This window comes from Hippoglossus stenolepis, chromosome 16, assembly GCF_022539355.2.
Source record: "Hippoglossus stenolepis isolate QCI-W04-F060 chromosome 16, HSTE1.2, whole genome shotgun sequence".
Lineage (NCBI taxonomy): Eukaryota > Metazoa > Chordata > Actinopteri > Pleuronectiformes > Pleuronectidae > Hippoglossus > Hippoglossus stenolepis.
Window position 1 is genome coordinate 18,093,813 of NC_061498.1, and position 20,184 is coordinate 18,113,996.

The 20,184-nt window shown below is 42.2% G+C and overlaps 1 protein-coding gene across 2 annotated transcripts; it reads left to right on the forward strand.

The window, feature by feature from the left end:
- Window positions 1-7,666: 7,666 nt before the first annotated feature.
- On the forward strand, window positions 7,667-19,860 carry hlfa (HLF transcription factor, PAR bZIP family member a). Of its 2 annotated transcripts, none has more exons than XM_035179881.2 (4): window positions 7,667-8,063; window positions 8,869-9,228; window positions 15,218-15,432; window positions 15,958-19,860. In XM_035179881.2, exons 1-4 carry the CDS (start codon window positions 7,949-7,951, stop codon window positions 16,171-16,173), a joined length of 906 nt encoding a protein of 301 aa, XP_035035772.1. In that variant the 5' UTR covers window positions 7,667-7,948; the 3' UTR covers window positions 16,174-19,860. The 2 variants fall into 2 exon arrangements, with proteins under 2 accessions (XP_035035772.1, XP_035035771.1); XM_035179880.2 differs by having other exon boundaries at window positions 7,668-8,063; window positions 15,215-15,432.
- The last annotated feature ends 324 nt before the right edge of the window (window positions 19,861-20,184 follow it).

A 20,184-nucleotide genomic window follows, 5' to 3' on the forward strand; every position in this document is an offset into this window, starting at 1 on the left:
CATCCGTCCCTCTCCCCTCCTCCCTCTATAAATGGACAAGCAGCACATCCAGAAATAACCGTATCAGCCACTTGGCTTCACCTGCAGCCCTCTCTCTGTGTGTGTGTGTGTGTGTGTGTGTGTGTGTGTGTGTGTGTGTGTGTGTGTGTGTGTGTGTGTGTGTGTGTGTGTGTGTGTGTGTGTGTGTGTGTGTGTGTGTGTGTGTGTGTGTGTGTGGGCATCCGAGTGTGTGGCGGCGAGCGGAGGGATGTGAGTGCTTAATGCAGTGAGTGGGACGTGCAGATGAGCAACCCTACGCCTCGACATCTCTCACCTGGCGGCGAGTGGAGATGATGAGCAGGTAGGTGGAGAGTCCGCTGGAAAAATCTCTGAGCTGGAAGCAGTGACCGTGTCTCTGCAGAAAAGCCTGAAGTCGAGGTGGAAAACACAGAGAGAGACTGTTTCCATTTGTCATTTGGCAGAATGTGGTTTGAAGTCATTATCCGACCATATACCATAAGCATGTGTCACTTTGTTTGGTTCAGTGGGAAAAGGGAAGGATTTGGGCCCCTGAAGTGAGCTGGAATCACAAGAGTGTTGCTCTAATTTAAAGCCATATGATGCTTTAATTGAAAAACCAAGCAGATTATATTCTTTTCTTTTTTTTCTTTAGCAAGAAAACAAGAAGCTGGGTTTTATATCCAGCGCAATTAAATTGAATTAAATTATCCCTCAGTTCTGTCTCCTGCAAATACTCTCACTGCAATAAATACATTCATTGTTGTTGTAGTTTCTATCTGTCAGATGATGGTTTTTTTTTTTATCGCCTGTCTTTTCTAATCTCACATAGAATGCACCATTTGGAAAAAAAGTCAGATCTCTCTGGTTTATTTTCCACAATAGGTCTGAGACTTGCACAGTGTGCATCTTGTGCAGTTCTGTCAGAATAACAAGCATGTCTGGTTATTATGGAGTTTTCTTTCTCTTCAAACAGCTTCTGATGGAAGTGTCTGAGAGGAGATTCCGTCCCGTCCCGTCCCGTCCCGTCCCGTCCTGACTGAAACAGCGTGTGCCGGGACGGTGGAGTAGTTTCAGACTCAGGGCGCTGCTGTTCCAAAGCGAGGGATAACCGCCCGAGTCAATGTAATTGCTTCGCTAAGTGTTACGTAACATGAATGGTTTTGTTGCAGAATCAGGCTTAGAGCCTCAGTGCTGCTGGATTATTCCACTATATTTCGTCAAGCTTATTCATTTCCACTCCTCCCTCTCTTATCCCAGTTCTCGGAAAATAGAAAATTTGGTGTCCGACATCGTTTGATCTGTTTATTGCAGCAGGTCAGGGTTGTGCTTTGGGACGATATATTTCTCACACAGCTCTTATTACTCATGCCTGGACAGAATACCTGCAATGAGACCTTTGTAAAACTAAGACAAAGGAGCTTTAGTTTGATTTTTTTCTGTGTTTACTTTGTGTACTTTTGGTCTGTGGGGTTGTTTTTCCTGGCGTGGCTGCAGAAATCTTCCTGCCACAACAACAACACACTGTATTAGACGACTCTTATTTCTCCATGTTTTGTTGCAACAGTTTGCCTCTGCCTGTTTGAACATGACTCTGCCCCTGTGCACAAACACATGAGTGAAATACCAAAACAACACTCACTATCATAATAAACCCAGTAACTGAAACTAAAAGCAACTTTCCACTAATAATCACTCTGTTTGACATTTCTAGGACGTGTTTCGTTTGATTATCTTTGTATGTTTGGTGTTTGTTTTTTGAATCTTAGACTCTTGATACATTTTCATGTCATATGAATCTTTTTTATTGAAAGTGATGCTGGTTTATTGGGCTACCAGGACGAAAAAAGCAATGCGTTAAAAATGTTTAATTTGATCCTGAAAGACGTTTACACTCTTTGCACTGACCTAAATGTTGTGCAAATAACACTGTTGTTGTTTGTGTGTGTTCGTGTGTGTGTCAATGTGCCAATGCATCACCCTCATTGGAGCAGCTCAGAGCATTTTTCTGTCACGCAGCCGACTGTGCAGAAAAAAAGATTCCGTGGATAAAAGAAAATTAGAGCCAATTAAGCCGAAGGTAGATTTTTAGAAAAAGCATTTTTGTCATGTGTAAACAGTGAAGTGTGTGTAATGTCGGCTGTATGTGTCGTTTAGGTGGAGACATGTGCGCAGAGACAGTTGTGTTTGTGTGCAGGTTTTTACACATGGTCTGAATAAAACAATAGTCTGAATAAAACACTGTCCTTTAAACAGCGTCCATTGATGACATTAACCTGAATAAGGTCATACACAGAATCTGCAATAAGTTGCATTATGTAGACGTGTATACGTCTTAGTCACATGGTAACGTCCTATTGGGGTTTAACAGCATTTCGTGACATCGACATACGACAGTGAACTGCTTGACGACACATGTCCTGGGTGTGAACATGATGAAAATAAAAGAGTTGAAGCTTTTGCTAAATAAGAAAGAAATCACCCTAAGTGATATACGGTAGCATCGTACATTAAACTGTTTCAGGTTGGAGTTTAAAACTGGGAAAATAACGTCAGACTTAATGGTCTAGTGGACACAATGACGTGGGACATAATTAGGCTACGCTCTCTTACATAAACAGGAAAATTAATATCTATGGAAAATTTTAGCAACTTGTGTAAACACCTTAATCAAAATTTTTGCAACTTTGGTTTTCATGTGTCCAGGTTTCTAGATATCCAACTCTGAAAGTTGTAAGAACATCCCAACACAATGGAGGTAAAGGGAAGATATTTTTTTCTACTGAACATGCTGCCCTACATATTCACAAACAGTACTTTCCATTGGCAGATGTTTGTCTCCTGTGTAAACAACTATGCCGAGGAAGACTAATTAGTGAGCAAGCTCACACTTCTCAGTATGAGAGAGCTTTTTGTTCACTCAAGCTGCAGTTGGCTAAAAGAATAGTCTAGTTTTCTTAAAAAACACAGCTCCTAATGTTCCCTAAAAGCTCTGACAATGATATTGGGTGAAGCTTTTAGCGATATTAGCAGATGAAAACTCTTGGATAACATACCGCTAAACTTTCTTGTAACCTTCGCTATAGCAAATGTGAACATGAGCACAGGAAAATGATCGCAGCTGATCTTTATCTGGCGAGGACGTGATCTTTTATCACTTTCTTGTAGGACTTTAAAAGGCCAAGCCACCTTAAAAAATGTCCTTTATCCGCACAATTAACATGAAACAAATATGAAGGACTACCACCGACACTGAGGAGCAGTTACCTCCACACACAACTCCTTGTCTACTGTTACAGTTTGAAATCAAATTTTTTAAGTGTGGTTCAATTTCTTTGAATTTGTCTTTATGTAACCTTGACTAACCCTGTTTCAGTGATCCCGGGTCACTCTGCTCCGTTCAGCTGAGCACTCTGATACAACACATGTTTTGTTCTGTTTGTACGTCACAATTCTCTCTTTTTTTTTTCTTCATAGCTTTTTTTTTGGTCACAGTGAAAAACACTTTGCTCTCGTACTGAACAAAAGCCCCATAGCTGCAGACGGTAGAATGCTCATCAGTTCATCCGTTCACCTGCAGCTGTTTGGGATCGGTCCAACCCATCGATACATGAACTCTGACCTTTATCTGTCTTCAGCGCAGCTTCCTTTGTTCACGATATTCTTTAAATAGCCGCAGTGTCTCACATGAGTCAATCAAAACCTGAAACTCCTCAGAGTCTCATCATCCTATGAATCTGATCGTCATCTCGAGAAAGGTCACCTCACTTTAACATTTTTGCCATATATTTCTATTCAATAATAATAATAAACTGTATTGATTTAGCACAATTCATATATAAAATGCAACACAAAGTAAAAACCAATAAAAAGAAGGTAAAATTTAAATCAAATCCGATGTAAACAGCCGGTAAGTAAATATTATCAACTACCACATGATAAAAGTGAATCATGAGAAAAGACCAGACTCCAAATGTAAAGGCACAATTGCTTCATTTCTAGTAATAAACTATTAAAATTAAAAGAATAATAGCAACATTAATAATAATGATGGTAAGAAAAATAAAGACTTTCTTTATAGCACCTTTCAGAACAATTACAAGCTGCTTTACAAGTTAAAAAACAAAGAATAGAAGGCATACAATAGGAAACAATTAAAAGCTATTTGAAGACCACACAACATGATTCAACATTTGGGCAGAAATATTAGAATAAAAATGTGACATATTATTTAAATATTTAACAAAAATACTCCAAACAACATTCAGTGATTCTGAGCCTGATCACATTAGAAAATAGCTTAAAACTAATAATGGGAAGATTTAACTGTTTTACTGATATTTCTCATTTGGCTGATATTAGGAGAAGAGTTGAATCAGTACAAGTTGATATTCAGGCTGACTAGTATGATATTCACCGTAGATCAATGAGTCACACGTTTGTTGATCATTTATAATGAAAAAATGATAAAAATAAGAATCACGAAAAACTGTGTGAGAGAAAAGAACAAGAGGCTGACGACATGTGGACTAAAACAAACATGTAGGAGAATGAACTATGAATATGTGAGACAACAGAGAGGCAAAGACGGATCATGTAAGATGATAATGTCTTTGAAAGGTTCCTTGTTCTTTTACCACTGAGCCTCAGATTCTTTCCTTGACTCTTTCCGCATGTGCTGATGTCTCAGTGTCCACTCTCAGTGTATTTGTCTCCATGAAACTCATTAATTTATTTTTATTTTCCTCCTCCCTGTCCTCTAATTTGGATCCGTATCTGTTTTAATTCAGCTTTTACGCAGGATGTGAGAATAAAAGCATTATTGTGCTGTGGAGAATTATAATGATCTGTAGAAAATCTATCTACAAACCAAAGATTGTTTTTTTGTGTCCAGTTGAGATCTGGTACTTTATTGTAAAATGTGCTGAAGTGTCACTGGTAGAAGAACAGTGTCTTTGTCCAGTGATGTGTTTTTATCTTATGTAACACAATATTGAATGGTTACCTGTTTTATGATGACAAAAGGAAACGATATATTCACAAAAGTTGAGTTTTCAGATCTTGCAGAAAGAAAGTTATTATTTAGATTTAAGAAGAATTGTGGTTCGCAACTTTTATCTTTCTCCTGCCCTTACATTTTTATTAATAGTTTAATAGTTCTGTTTATTCTTAGTTATTTGAGCATAAGCTCTGGATTGTGAAAAAAAACATTTAACCATGACCACCACACAACCATGCCACGTTCAAAATCCCCTTTCTTCCCCATTCTGATGCTCGGTTTGAACTTCAGCAAGTCGTCTTCACCACGTCTAGATGCCTAAATGCATTGAGTTGCTGCCATGTGATTGGCTGATTAGCTATTTGTGTTAACAAGCAATTGAACAGGTGTGCCTAATAAAGTGGCCGGTGAGTGTATATAGTAATGGTATAATATGTTTTGTCAGGATATGAAGTATGGTTCTTTATATAAAATAATCTGACATGTCTTTGTGGAGGAAGGTGCTCCACTGAATGTTGTCCTATACCTCTACCGAGGAGGCTGTGTTTCCACCCCTGTTTGTTTGTTTGTTTGTTTGTTTGTTTGTGAGCAGGATTACACCAAAAACATCCAAATAGATTACTACAAAACGTCATGGAGGGATGTGGTGTGTGGAATTTGGTGCAGATCCACCGGGGACTGGTATGTGCTATCTGAGTACCGTTCTAATTTATCTGAGCTCAGTATGACGTCAAATACCCTGATTAGATTTGCACCCAACTAGGTGGAAGGAAGCAGCATGGACCAGGGAAGAAACCACAACATTTTTGTGGATCCATTTGAAGGTGTGGCATCCAGGACATTTTTTCAAATTTCTTAGGAAATACTGTATGAATCTCATTGTTCGGTCTTGGCAGAGATGGACGCTCTACTGAGTGTTTTTGTGTATGTGATACCAGAAGAGGCTTTAGTCTGTTTGTTTTAGGTTTTATATACAGTCACATCTTATTATACTTTTTGGTGATGGGTCTAAAATATGTGGACTACAAGTAAAAACAGAGAATGGATTGAGACAGTGAATTACAAACACCAGCGTGAAGCTGCTGGAGAGTGTCATGAAGATGCAAAATGTCAAAGGCAAAATTCTAAATAGAGCAGTGTCATGGCTTAAAAGACAAGATCTGCTGTGACATTTTCCTAGGCATGGGGACAGTTTCAGATAAAGCAGTTTGTCCTAGTTTGGTTTGCATCCATGTCTACACAATCCTGTCCTTTCATTGGCCTTTTGTTATATCCTGCACATCCTCATGCAACTCGTTTTTTCCTCAGCTTGTCATTCTTGTCGCACACTATTTTGTGTGTGTGTGTGTGTGTGTGTGTGTTTGTGTGTGTAAAATAAGTGTTTCTGATGACACAGACTCATTAATCATTGAAAACGAGGAAACGGGCAGAGTGTAGCCAGGATTTATAACTATGACTCAGCCACTACTGTTCTCAACAGCATGAGTTTGCATGTGCCAGGGCCTGCGAAGATAGAATGGCAGCCTGACAACAACTACTGGCTGAAAGTAGGTCAAGTTTAGATTCACGTCATGCTTCGCTGTGGCACTACACTGTTTGCACCTCATTGCTCATTTACAGATTTACAGCGGAGGCCATGTTTCTAACAAAGAGAAATAGTACAGTCTCTGTTTGAAATGTGTGATACCAGTGGTGTTGGAGGAACTTACATATGCAGGATTGCAACATATCTCGCATGACAGAATTTACCAGAAATCTACGCATTCCATCTATCGCTCTATCTTTCATACCATCTATCGTTCCATTTTTTGTTCCATCAATCGTTCCATCTATTGTTCCATCAATCATTCCATCAATCATTTTATCTATTGTTCCATCTATCATTCTATCTTTTGTTCTATCTATGATCCAAACACATAAAAATATGTATTTTACACACAGTAATAAATGACTAAATAAAGTTGCAAATGTTCTTGTGGGAATGAAAAAAACATTCTTTTTTTTTCAAAAATTATTGCCACCATTAATCGATTATCAAAACAGTTACAGATTGTTTTTGTCGACTAGCTCATTGACTGATTAATCGTTTCAGCTCTTCAGTAAATTTTACGACAATACAGATATATTCTCTCTTTTTAGAGTTGCTTCTGTTTACGTTGTATTGTTATACTTATTTATTACCTGTATGTATTTCACTATTTCCTTTTCGCTGCTGTAACACAGCCAATGTCCCCATCGTGGGACAAATAAACATCTACCTGCTGATTCCACAACCATCTGTCTGTCCGTCTTGATGTGTGTGGTTTGCATATCTCACACACTGTTCATCTTATCAGCTTCACACCTTGCATGTGGACTGTGGATTCCCAGAGGAAGTGCAGTAACAAGGCTGTACAAATACAATTTGATTGATAGTTTATTGATAATACCGCTACGACAAATACTAATACATATATTATCTTAACTTTTCCCTTTAGCATCTTTAATTGATCAGAAACGGATATTTCCTCCACTACCTGAAGGCAGCATGTTCCGTGCGGCCGCTCAGACCTACGAAGCTTTTTTCGCTAAGTTCCGTGAACGCGTCTCCCGCAGCGCCCCCACCCCCACCCCCACCCCCACCCCCCGCCCTCTCGCTGCCGTGACGTCAGCGGCGTCCGTCCCCGCACATGGAGGCTGGAGCCCCGCCGCGCTGCCTCCGCCCTCCCGCCGCAGATACCCGCCCGTCAGCAGCGCCCCGGCCCCACACAGCAGCCAGCCGCTCTCCGTCCTGCAGCACCGCGGAGCTCCGTCTGCTCACCGCCGGCTCGCCTCTCTTCTCACCGCGCCCCCCCCACCCCCCACCACTCTCCCAGCAGCGAGGGCGGTCGCGTCTCTCTCTCTCTCTCTCTCCGAGGCGGGGAGCGTCCGAGTCTTCGCGAGCGTTCTTCTCCATCTTGCCCTTCGAGACATATGGAGAAAATGGCCAGACCTCTCCCCGTCCACCCGGCGTTCCTGCCGCCGACCCACGGCGTGCTGAAGTCCCTGCTGGAGAACCCGCTCAAGCTGCCGTTCCACCACGAAGAAGGTGCGTGTGTTTGTTTTTCTCCCGGGCTGACGCTTGACCTGACTCGGCTTCTCTGCGCCGCTTCCTCCGCGGACAGGTAACGCGCGGTGACGGGTGAACTGAAGCAACAGGCTGTGGCTCCTCTTCACACTCTACGATCTTTGTGGAAGACGAAACAATGTAATTGTTATTGGTGTGTAGGCGGCAGAGATGAAATAAAAAGACAGATGCTGCTCGTCTCTGTTTACCGTGCTCCACTGACAGCTGGACGTGAACTTCAGCTCAAGCTAACGAGCTATTTTAGCTTCTTCTTATCAAATTAGCATCGTGCACGGCGGTTTTCATGCGTGATTATTGTGACTGCGCTGTTTTTAACTGCCAGGTGCGTTTCTAACCTTTTAAAGCCTCTAGCCTTCAATGGGATTTACATTAGCGATAGCACTAGCTACCGATAGAGGGCGTGTTTTCTGCGCGTCAGCTGTCAGTGCATGCAGTCCGCCCACTGTTTGCATTGTTGAATGTATTGAGTGTCTTTACACCGTCTGTTCATGAATGGAGACCTGATTTCTCATTCACCCAAATAACAAAATGTTTTCCCCGATTAGCCACGCAAAAAACTGTTTTATTTTGAGTGTTCTGACGAGGTGGATGTAGAGATATCACACCAGCACCTCTAAAGACATAATGAACTCATAGTTTTTCGGTATATTAAATTTAACCTTTAAGGTGAAACCACAGTTAGTCTTTCTATTTCTGCCCGTGCACTGACCCGTGATCGTCCTCTGCTTTGAGACAATGAAAATGACTGTGTGCAAAACATTCACAGGATTTGGGAAAGACAAGGAGAAAGAGAAGAAGCTGGAGGATGAGAGCAGCAGGGCCAGCAACCCACAGTCGGCCTTCCTGGGGCCGACACTCTGGGACAAGACCCTGCCCTACGATGGCAACAACTTTCAGCTGGAGTACATGGACCTGGAGGAGTTCCTGTCAGAGAACGGCATCCCCGCCAACACGGCCCAGAGCCACCAGGCTGAGCAGCGGGCGCAGCCACCGCAGGCGCCCCACCAGCAGGCCTCGCCGCCAGCCCCGCCCGCACCTTCCGTGGTGGACCTCAGCAGCCGCGCCACCACCTCGGTTCACACGGGCATGGCGCCTCAGACCAGCCTCCACAGCCCCAACACAGCAGGTAGGAAGCACATGCAGCGGAGCCTGATGTGCACCTGAAGTCACACCTGCACGCAGGAACACATGGGTTCACACACTTGTTTCACGCCCCTACGGTGGTCTACACTGCTACACACACTCACGGCTTCCATCCACCATCAGAGTAACTGTCAGCCTTGAGAGGCTAAGAGAGAGCACAGTCCTTGTGGTTTGTGTCCTGAGTCCCTGAAGGCATGAAGCTGAAAGCAGATTTTTTCTTTACAGACGTAACGTTTCAGTACAAAGTTCCAGTGTTTCTGTGATCAATCAGAGCCCTTTGCTATGGAAAATCTTATTATAGTAATGAACTGACATTAAGTGGCATTTAGACTGTACCCTTTAACTGTGTATCTGAGTTTGTTAGACTGATGCCAGAGGACGTTCAGGTTTTCAATTCACAAGACACCAGAACCATTTGAGTCATTAAAAAAGGGCAGATCTTCACGCTGAACATGAACAGAGCGAATTCGAGCGCAGCCACGCCACTGCACACAGTTCGCGTTTAACAGCCGTACTTGACACTAAACACCTCCTGACAAAAGATCTGACGATATGTAAGAGATGAGCAGATGGGGTGTTTGGATTAAGTGTGTGTGTGTGTGTGTGTGTGTGTGTGTGTGTGTGTGTGTGTGTGTGTGTGTGTGTGTGTGTGTGTGTGTGTGTGTGTGTGTGTGTGTGTGTGTGTGTGTGTGTGTGTGTGTGTGACCTGTAAACACTGAAGAGGTGGGCTCCTGGTGTAAAGCCACATGTTAAACATTCAGACCACTTCACCTCCAGTCGGATTAACCCTCTGTGCTGCTGTGTATTGACCCCAGAGACGATTAAAGACTCGACAGTTTGAATGATAATGGAGGATGAGTGGTGATTCATCACTGTCCTGTTTTCAAGGACTCATTTGGACCTGATCAGCCGCCCCCCCGCCGGTTCATTTATCATCTTAATTACATGAAATGTGACCGATCCTGTTTGCTCGTGGTTGTAGAGTCCCATAGCGTGAGCACATTTAGGTCTGTCTGTGCCAAGCGCTGTTTGTAGATCTCCACAGCTGGTGTTCCCCCACCACACTTTGTGCGATGTGTCTTTAGAGTTTCAACATTAGGAAGGAAGGAGCCTTGATAAATATGACACCCAGGCTGTGTTTATTATAGAAACCATGTCTTACTAAGCTCCATTTATTTAAAAAACATTTTTTTAAAGAATATTCAGAATATTCACCTGTGTTGAGACTGTAATTAATGAGACGTATCAAGTCAGTGTGTTGATATATCACATTTACAAGCAACAGAGTGGCTAAAAAGTATGAATAAATGATTAGATTGAAAAGTAAATAATTGAACTGCTCAATGCAAAAAACTGTTCAGGCACATTTAAGAAAAAGTCAGATTTTAAGTTCATAATGAGGAAGAAAGCAGTAAGAAAAACAATTGGTTCCTCATATAAGAGTTATCGATTGATTGGTTGGTTGTTGGCCTCTCACCTGCCCAGCTCCACCCTGCCAAAGAAAACAGTACAGTCTACAACTGAGTCTGACAAACACGTTGGTGATTAACTGCGAAAGATTGAGACAATGCCCATCGCAGGGTCTAAGAGGAAATCAGCTTTCTGAACTGCTAATTTTGTCCAAATTTGAAAGAAATGTCTTTATTCATGCGCTTCAGAGGAGCTGCATGTGTACAGTAGTGTTTATTCCAGAGCGAGTGCACATGTGGGTTACAAGCAGTGACAGGACTTCAGTGTTCTGTTTGCGTCTGTCTCCTCACATTTCACGTGAACGCGGCTGGGGTTTCCTGCAGTGTGCCCAGCCATGTGACGGACACATGCAGGAGCCTTGTGCAGCACTGAGCTTCAAACAGGAGCTTGTCACGGCATGATTCTGCCTGCCTCTCTTCTCTCCTCCCTCCCTCCCTCCCTCCTCCTCACTCTCACTTCACCCTCCCTCCCCTCCCCACCTCCTCTCCCTTTAACACTCTCCGCTTCCCATCCAGTCTTTCGCCCCTCCCTCACTAAGCTCGGCTCCGACACAGCCTGGACTCAGAGCCAAGGCACAGGCTGTACCCTGCAGAGATCACATGGACTCGGATGTGCTTTTGTCACGTGCACACAATATTGTTCCAGCTCGCTGAGCCGCGTCTCGTCTAACCAGCCACTCCACCACCACCACCACCACCACCCACAACAAGCACAATCCCTCTGTGCCTGCTCTCTGCTTGCAAGCAATACAGCAGGTAGTGTTATCACTACCAACGGACGAACGTAATTACAGGCGTTTGCAGTGTTTTCTCAATGTGACCGGCCCCCAGAGACATTCAGGGTCAGGGTCGAGTCGGGAGGTGGCTGTGTGCACTGTTGGCAGGGGCCAAAGGGGAAGTCAGGTGGAGGAGGGGTCAAAGGGCGTGTTGTGGTGTTAGTCAGGGAAAGGTGCCTCAGAGAGAAACGTAGGTCAGCACATTTTGAAGAGGTAAACATGGGGGTTTGTGTTTTTATCAACAGGTGGGAATAGTTTATTGTGTTGAAGCAGGAAAAAGCCAGAAGTTATCAGACTACTTATCAAAGCTGCACCAAAAACAACAGTATGTTCTTTAAATTCTTATCTTTACCTTTGTTGTTGAGGCAGTTTCCTCCGGAAAACCGAGTCGCCTTCCTCTCGAATGAGCGTCTGTATCAAGTGGCTCAGGATCAGCAATCCTGCTCATGATAAACTAAGAAGCTAGTTTCTAATTTCTTGTAAGGACCAAAACCAAACAAAACGAAGATGTAAATCATAAAAATGTAGATTCATATCTTAAAAAGGCTCGGCCATTTCCTGACACAGCCGGGCACTGTAGCATTAAATCAAACGTTTCTCATACAGGAGGAAATGGTGGATTTGTTGGGGACGTTTTTTTCAGCAGCAGATAAAAACACATTGGGTATTTTGGGCAGCACTTAGGGATTTAGTCAAATTCAATTCAACAATGGAGCAATATCATATGTCAATATATTTCACACAAAACGTCTGTCAGGTCAATTCATTGTTAGTCTTTTCATGGGACTTATTGACAAACACTTAATATAGAATATCTGTGATTTTCATTGTGTGAATGTGCCAGAAGTCATTCTTAAACTATTTTAAATCAATTAACCAGAGAATCCTTACGCCTCTGCGGAGACTTTGAGAGGACGATTTGGCCATTGTTGGTCCCGTGCTACACTCAGGTTAAGGTTCATCCGCTTTGTCCCCGCACACAAGATACGACCCAACAGCTCCTTTTATCACCAACTGTAACATTCCCGCTCACACGGCAGGGTGATAACACACTGCGACTTCGATGTGCTCATGTAGCGCTAACCCGGTTTGCAGCGGGCGATTTGTGCAAATAGATAAAACGCCCCCGGGGTCAGATAGAAACGGGTTCCACAGGTATTTCAATCAAGAGACCTGAGCATGATCCAGTCTCTGAGCACATCTTTGTAGGTCACCTCTGGTCTACCTCTTCTGGCCTGTTATTTTTAGATTTCCTATTTAAGAAGGCGGTTTTTCAACTATTTCCTCTTACCTGGAATGTGTTGTTCATTAGTTAAGAGGTCAAAGAACTGTCCTGTACCTTTTACTTTTAGCCCAGTGAGATCAAAATTAGTCGTAAAGGTGATTAGGGCAAGGCGGGCTATTTTCACGTTTGTGACAGATTGTCTGAGACAGCGCCCAGTTTTAGTCGGTAAGGAGATTGCAGTCTGCCAGTGCTCGGTGTGTGAATGGTGGGAGGTCAAGTTAGGATATGTGTCCTAACACATGGACTAATTTACCTCTGCAATAAAAACATGTGATACTCTTGAGCTGGCAGATCTGTGCAGGCAGTTATTTTCATCTTGGAGCTTTATCGTGACAGATCTATGAGGTGTTTCTTCTACAGAGACAGAACATTGTTGGCAAATACAGAACATCGAAAAGTCCTGTTTTTATCCAATCAACATTTCTAGAACGCAAAACATTCAGTACTCAGACTCGAGTTTCTGGATCCAAGAAAAATGTTTCATCAGCGGCAACTGACGATTATTTTCTATTATGAATTTTTCTATCTATTTGTAGTAGTTGTTTTATTCAACCAACATTCCAAAGCCCAAATGTTTAGTTAAATATTTTTTTACTAAAATGATGAATTACGTATTAAAATAGTTGCAGATTAATTATGTTGATTGATTTTAATCAATTAGGGAAATATTTGTTTCCGTTTCCAGATTTGCTGCTTTTCTCTGTTTTATATAATTTAAAAGGCAATATATTTATGTTTCAGACTGAAAACAAGACATTTGAAAATAAAAATACATTTGAAAATAGAAACTGATCCATCTAGAAAATAATAAGTAGTGGTAGATTGTTCAGTAGCACAGATAACCTTCCTTTTTCGGACCTTTTTGAACGAGTTATTTGGGTTCTGGGAAAGTGTGATGTATAATTTCCCCTGTTTTCTGACTTTAAAATGATAAAACAATTAATAATTCCATCTCAAGAATAATGGACAGATTGTTCACGTCTGAAATTAATAGCTGAGATTAAAGTTCAGCACAAAGTTCAGCACTTGATAGTTGTTTTATTGAAAATCCCTGTTGCCGTTTCTTAAAATCAAAACGTTATCAATAAAGTTATTGTTTTGTCATCTGATCGAGAAACTTCACCACAGCCGGTCCTGCTTGTGTGCAGCGAACCGTGACTTCAACATCTGTTGAAGGTGCGTGTATGAGAGAATCGTTGCAGTTGTTATGTTCTCGTTGGGGATTTTTTTGCATTTGTGCTCAGTTTTATGAGGTGATAATTGGAGGCTTTAATAGTTTGTGCATAGTTTTTTCGAAACGCACACTGTGTTCAATCTCAGCAGAGAAGTTTTCTTTACCTTGGCCTCCGTTTAAAATGTGAGGCACCGTGGCAGACAGCGTCTCCTGACGTACAGACTGTCTCGCCGTTTGTTTCTGATTTTCACACAGAAAGCGGTCAGAGCTGATTGAGACGGGTCCCTTCTCAAATCTCCACCGCAAGCCAAAAGCAAAGAGTGGCTCGGCCATGCACACTCTGAACGAAAGTCAGTGGCAGGGCTCTGATGGCAGGCTAGCAAGTTCCGAAATCTAGGTCATGATGTACAAGCTGTCTGAGGATCAGCAGTGAGGGAGAATGCCCACTGCACTCTGCTGCTCTGTCCTTTCCTCACAACGTGTGGGTTTGGGAATACGTGTTTGGTCCGAAACAAATTGGTGCGAATCTAATGAATAACAGAGTAATTTTTCCTTCTCAGCTGACAGTTAAACTCAATCACCCTCCACCAGGCGACACATTCAGTTAGTGAAGGAGATGGAGGTGAAGACGTGCAGCAGCAAAATCTGGTGGTTTGAGATCAGGGCGGCTGATACCTGCAGAGTGTGAAGATGAAATATAAGTGATTCATTGTTTACCTGTTTTTCAAGCTTGTGTGATAGCACCACCTGCTGGTCAGATTCAAGACATACCTCTCTGAACAGGTCAAATGTTGTTTTTCTAGAAAAGTTATGTCACCTGCTCTTGAGCTTTAATGTCGGTGCAGACAATCAGGCCTGACATTTCTTCAAGGATCAGCCCTCGCAAACACAAACATGTGAGCTCAGAGGGAAGAAAGGCAGCATTCAGCCCCCAGAGGCCTCTCAGCAGGAGTAACCTCTGCTGCTCCTCCTCTGTTCTCCTCTGTCCAGCTTTCACAGCGTCGCAGAATCGATTTGCAGATGCGGACTCAATCATAACGCCACCTGGAACTTTGACACAGTGCCATTAAGGTGCTCAGCGTGTGGTTTATTTAACCTGGAATCCTGTTGAGATGGACAGCAAATGAAACAAAGTCACAAAACAACATACACAGTGAATAGACTGAAGCACGGACACAGAAACGTTCAGGAAATCAATGTCAAAAATGCACAAAATAAAATAAAATGCACATGTTGAGGTTTACACCTTTTCTTCTTCTCCTCAGCAGCACTGCCCTCAGCCCGGGACAGCCCCAGCCCCATTGACCCAGAGTCCATTCAGGTGCCCATGGCCTATGAGCCTGACCCAGCGGACCTGGCGCTGTCCAGCGTGCCTGGCCAGGAAATGTTCGACCCCAGGAAACGCAAGTTCTCTGCCGAGGAGCTGAAGCCACAGCCCATGATCAAAAAGGCCCGGAAGGTCTTCATCCCAGAGGGCCTGAAGGTGACGCAGGGCGGGGAGTAGGGGAGGGGTTCATCTCACTTTGGGACCTCTGAGGCTGTTAAACCCTGAAGGCTGCGTTCTCTAACATTATGAATGGATTAAGTGTTTAAGTCACAGGAGAGATGATTTCCTTCACTTTTAGTTTCAGTCATCTCTAGAGCCTGACAGGATTTTGAAGTATAACGTTTCTGATACCATGTAATATAATATAACGTGGCAAAGATTCATAAGATGTCGTTATCAAACCCATGACAAAGAAATGTAACATTAATAACTATAACTATAAATAAAACCCAAATACAGCTTCAACTAAGAAAATATACAAGATGTTGGTAACATTTTTGTAAATATTTTATGAATTATTGTAAACATCTCAAAATGGAATAATATTGGCTCTGAAAGGTCAATAACTACGATGGTTCCGAGCCTCAGTCCTGATTGTTGGACGTCTGAGTCATTGACAAGGGGCTTGAAAACATGAGGGGCTTCTTAAAATGTCCTGACCCGTTCTGTTCTGCTCTTCAGGATGACAGGTACTGGGCTCGGCGCAGAAAGAACAACGTTGCGGCCAAGCGGTCACGGGACGCCCGCCGGCTGAAAGAGAACCAGATCGCCATTCGCGCCAGCTTCCTGGAGAAGGAGAACGCCGCCCTCCGCATGGAGGTAGCGGACTTGAGGAAGGAGCTTGGCCGCTGCAAGAACATTGTGTCCAAATACGAGGCCCGACATGGGGGCCTGTGAGCCCCCCCCCACCCCACCAAAAAAATCCACTACAAGCCCCCCTCCTCCTCCTCTCTTCCCCACACTTTACCGCCCCGTCCCATTTTTTTCCTGGAGTTTGAAGGACAATGTGTCTCTTTTGATGGCACTGCCCCTGCCCCCTCTTCCTCCCCCACCATCCGCACCTCCTCCCATTCCTCCCACAAACCCCCCACACCCCCAAAGCACCTGTATGATTCTGGTATTGTAACTGTCATTTTGACTTATTTCATAAGCTTCGACCTGTCTGTTCCTTCTTTTACCTTACACATCGTTCGACTGAATATATTTACATATACATAGATTTAAAAAAACATATATATATATACATATATATATTTACACATGCATTCTTCCCACTTTAATGTACTGTGAGGAGTCATGAGCCAACCCACCAGCTGAGTCCACCCACCCCCATCTCCCCCTTCCACTTTTGAGAAACGATTCCATGCTGTTTGTCGTTTTCATACCGATTTTATACGTGACATCAGGACTGAAAACTTTCCTGTTTCCCTTCTTCTTCTACTATTTCTTCTTCTGCTGTGTTACAACCATGTGAAGTGTCGTTGCTCGCCTCTACCTGACCCCCTCATATCTTCTTCTTTTCTTGATGTTCATGTTGTATTTCAGTTTTCGATCACAGCCCCACCCCCCCCTCTCAGCTAATCTAGAACAGCATCGTCTGTCATTTGAAATTGTCTTCGCATAGCACTTAAATTTGTCTGTGCAATCGTGGTGTAGATTTGCTTTCTTTTACGTTTTTTTAATGTATTTTTTTTTATGTATTTTTTGGGTTTTGTTTGTTTCTCTCCATCGCCCGGACACTGAGCAATAATCCCTGTCCAGAATTGAACAGACATGACGACCTACATGTTCCTGACCCACCTCCTGTGCCCCGCCACCTCCACCCCCACTGCCAGATTACTACCTAGTTGCTGTCCCCCACTCATTTTAGCTCAGCTCCAATGCGTGTCTCACAATCTGAACCGGTGCAATGTTTCAACTCGTTCAAAAAATTTTCTCTGCCTCATATTTATCTATCTTTTATTTCTCAGATGGAAGATTGTTTATATATATATATATATATAAATATATATATATACACACACACTATTGATATTATTTTTAGTATTAATACTACTCTCGACATTGTTGTCGTTTAGCCTCCTTGTTTTCAGATTTAAGCATGATTTCTCTAACAACGAAAAGCTACTCATAAATCTTTTCTTTTTTTGCAAAGTTGTTAATAATTATTTTTGCTTCTGCTTAACTTTTAGGAATCAACAGATGTCTGTAGTCTCCCTCTTTGTAGCTCTATGTTCACCCTCTTTTTAAAGATGGCTGTATGAATGTAAAAGATGTTGACAACGGAAAAAAAAAGTTGGATGGTGTTGTCCAATACTGTGGTTAACCCAATCAATTTGTTTACTGCAAACCAAACGATTCACAACAGAGATGATATATTGATTACCAGAGATATGTTTATATAAACCTTTAAGTTGTTCTTTTTGTACAGTATTTTTCCTATACATTACTGAAGTATGTATTTTAAAGGCACAACCGATTATTAAAAGATAGCATATAACTCAAAGACAAATGGATATAGTGGTATTTTAATATTCTATATAAGATAGGATGTGGTAGTTCTACAGAGAATTGTGAATATTCAGCAGCACCCCAACCTCTGGGGCATTATTATCATTATTGATATTATATTATTATGATGTTGTCATAATAATAAATCATGTCATGTTAGTCCCCATTCAACTCAAAGGAAAACTAAATGCAGTCCAGAAGAGAGAATGTACAGTTGGACCCTTTTCTAGAATCCATCAGCTCACATCCAGCAACATCACTTTGTTCATCATGTTAAGTGGCATTACCCAACCCCCGCCCACTGCCGCCGCAACCCCCGCCCCGCCATCACGTCCCGACACGGGTCGTCCAGCAGCAGCTTCTCTGTCAGAGGCAGATACCCGAAAGGTCTGAGGCTTTTTGTAACCGTGTGAGTCTTGTTTCTCTCTGATCTGCTGAGACGGGATGAAGTTACTATGAAGGAAGGGGAAACTGCTGCTGTGAGTGTGGGGGATTGATTCCCCCAGTCAATGCAGTTGTAGCGCATCCCTGAACCTGAGTGATGGACACTGGGAAGCCTTTATTATTTTTAAACAAAGGCTTACAGTGGCGTCCCCCCCCCCCCAACACAAACTTTAGTGGCGTTGTCGTGCAGAGCTTTCTTCAGTCAGGAGCTGGGACGTGACCGACTTGTTTTTAAAGGTTGATACTGACATTTCTGATCATTTGTATGGAGACTCGGGCGTGCAAACATTAAAATGAAAGACGGTTTATCAGTTAGCCATGAACAGTTTTTTTTACACTTTAGAGTAAAACCCATGAGATACAACATGTTATTTAATGAGCGTTAGAAGCACTGGTAGGTTGTGTTACCTTCGCTCAGATCCAGGGCGGCTGTCTCCTCATGTTTGCGGTCTTTGTACTTAACAAGCTTATCTAATTGTCTTATCTGCAAGGACCACGTACTTTAACCCAATAGATCATTCATTTTACATTTGTGTGCATGTAAGTAAAACATTCCACCGGCTGAATAATGGACCCCAGCAGGAAGGATTCCACCCAATAGTCGACTCTTTTTTTACAGTTCAGGCTGTCAAATTTTGGAAAAGAAACATTTTTTGAAAGATAAAAAGATAAAAAACAAAGAAATACAAAATACACATTAACAAAAATGTGTTTGTTGTGTTGATTATACATCATCTATACGTCTTTGGAAATTAAATGTGTTTGATTTAATCTTTTCAAATATCATGTGCACAAAGATAGAGAATTAAACAAATGAAATAGATTTTCTTTTTACTATTCACAGCCCTGGAATCAGAAATGTCAATATCGAACCAGTAAATCTACAAAGTGACTCGTCGGTCTGATCGCTGTCCAGACCTGGCTGAACTCAGTCGATTTGATCCAAAGCTGTGTGAAATGTAAAATCATTCTTTTCTATCCACGAACTGTAGTCCTAGTGTTTTTTGCGCTTTAGAGGGACTTTCCCCTCTCGTGTCTTTTCTGCACTGACGCTCTCGAGTGTGAACAGGGTTTGTAGAGAAGAGTGACGACTGGAACGATGCCTCCCGAATCTGTGGAGCATCTTTTTAATAAAACATAATATATATATAAATATACAGGAAAAAGCCAACAATTCATCCACACGTGTCCCAAAATGACCTCACTGTCGAGTGATTTCACTACCTCACCCGGAAACGTTAACCATAATTCTGAGTCTATTCCAGTGCCTTGAATACACTGACTGTTCCCCAGTCGCTCAGCAATGTAAAGATCTCCTCCCAGCTCCACTCGGATAGGTTCAGATCTGCACTGAAGAGCTTGCTCAGTGCATCAAAACTATATCTATATTCTATACACACCGACAACTCTTCTCATTTCTGATTTTGGACATTGCAACAGACTTGTAACCATTGTATTCATGGCAACACCAACGGACTGTTTCAGAATGTATACAAATAGGACACAAAGGAGTATTCGGTCTTGTTTGTCATGGAATGGATGCATAACATGTATTTGTGCTGTTCGGCCCTCAGCCTCTCTCTCGCTCTGTAATTTGTAGTGTCTAATAAAATCCCAATTCTTTTCTGACATCTTATTTCTCTGCTCGTCCATTAACAACAGATTATTATTTATACGCGTATATGTTTGTTTGTTTATCTTGTTTTATCTAGGATGCTTAGTCTCGATAATTACTGCTGAATATTTGAACAAAAAGTGTCTAAAACTTTATTTTTCTTTGGCTGTTTTGTGAATTACAATGTAATTTGAGAACTATTATTATAAGTGATGTTTTCACCCGTTTGTTTGTCTAGTAACCTTTATTCATACTCGAGCGATCCACAATGAGGTCGAGTGACAGGTTACAATAAAATACAGACGTAGTGAGTAAATTGACACAGTCTATGAATATGA

Excerpts from the sequence above, each read along its gene's own strand:
- hlfa (XM_035179880.2), top strand. The coding sequence starts at position 7,949 with ATGGAGAAAATGGCCAGACCTCTCCCCGTCCACCCGGCGTTCCTGCCG. Across the intron at positions 8,064-8,868 it reads GCCGTTCCACCACGAAGAAG|GATTTGGGAAAGACAAGGAG; the intron begins GTGCGTGTGTTT and ends AAACATTCACAG. Across the intron at positions 15,433-15,957 it reads TCATCCCAGAGGGCCTGAAG|GATGACAGGTACTGGGCTCG; the intron begins GTGACGCAGGGC and ends TCTGCTCTTCAG.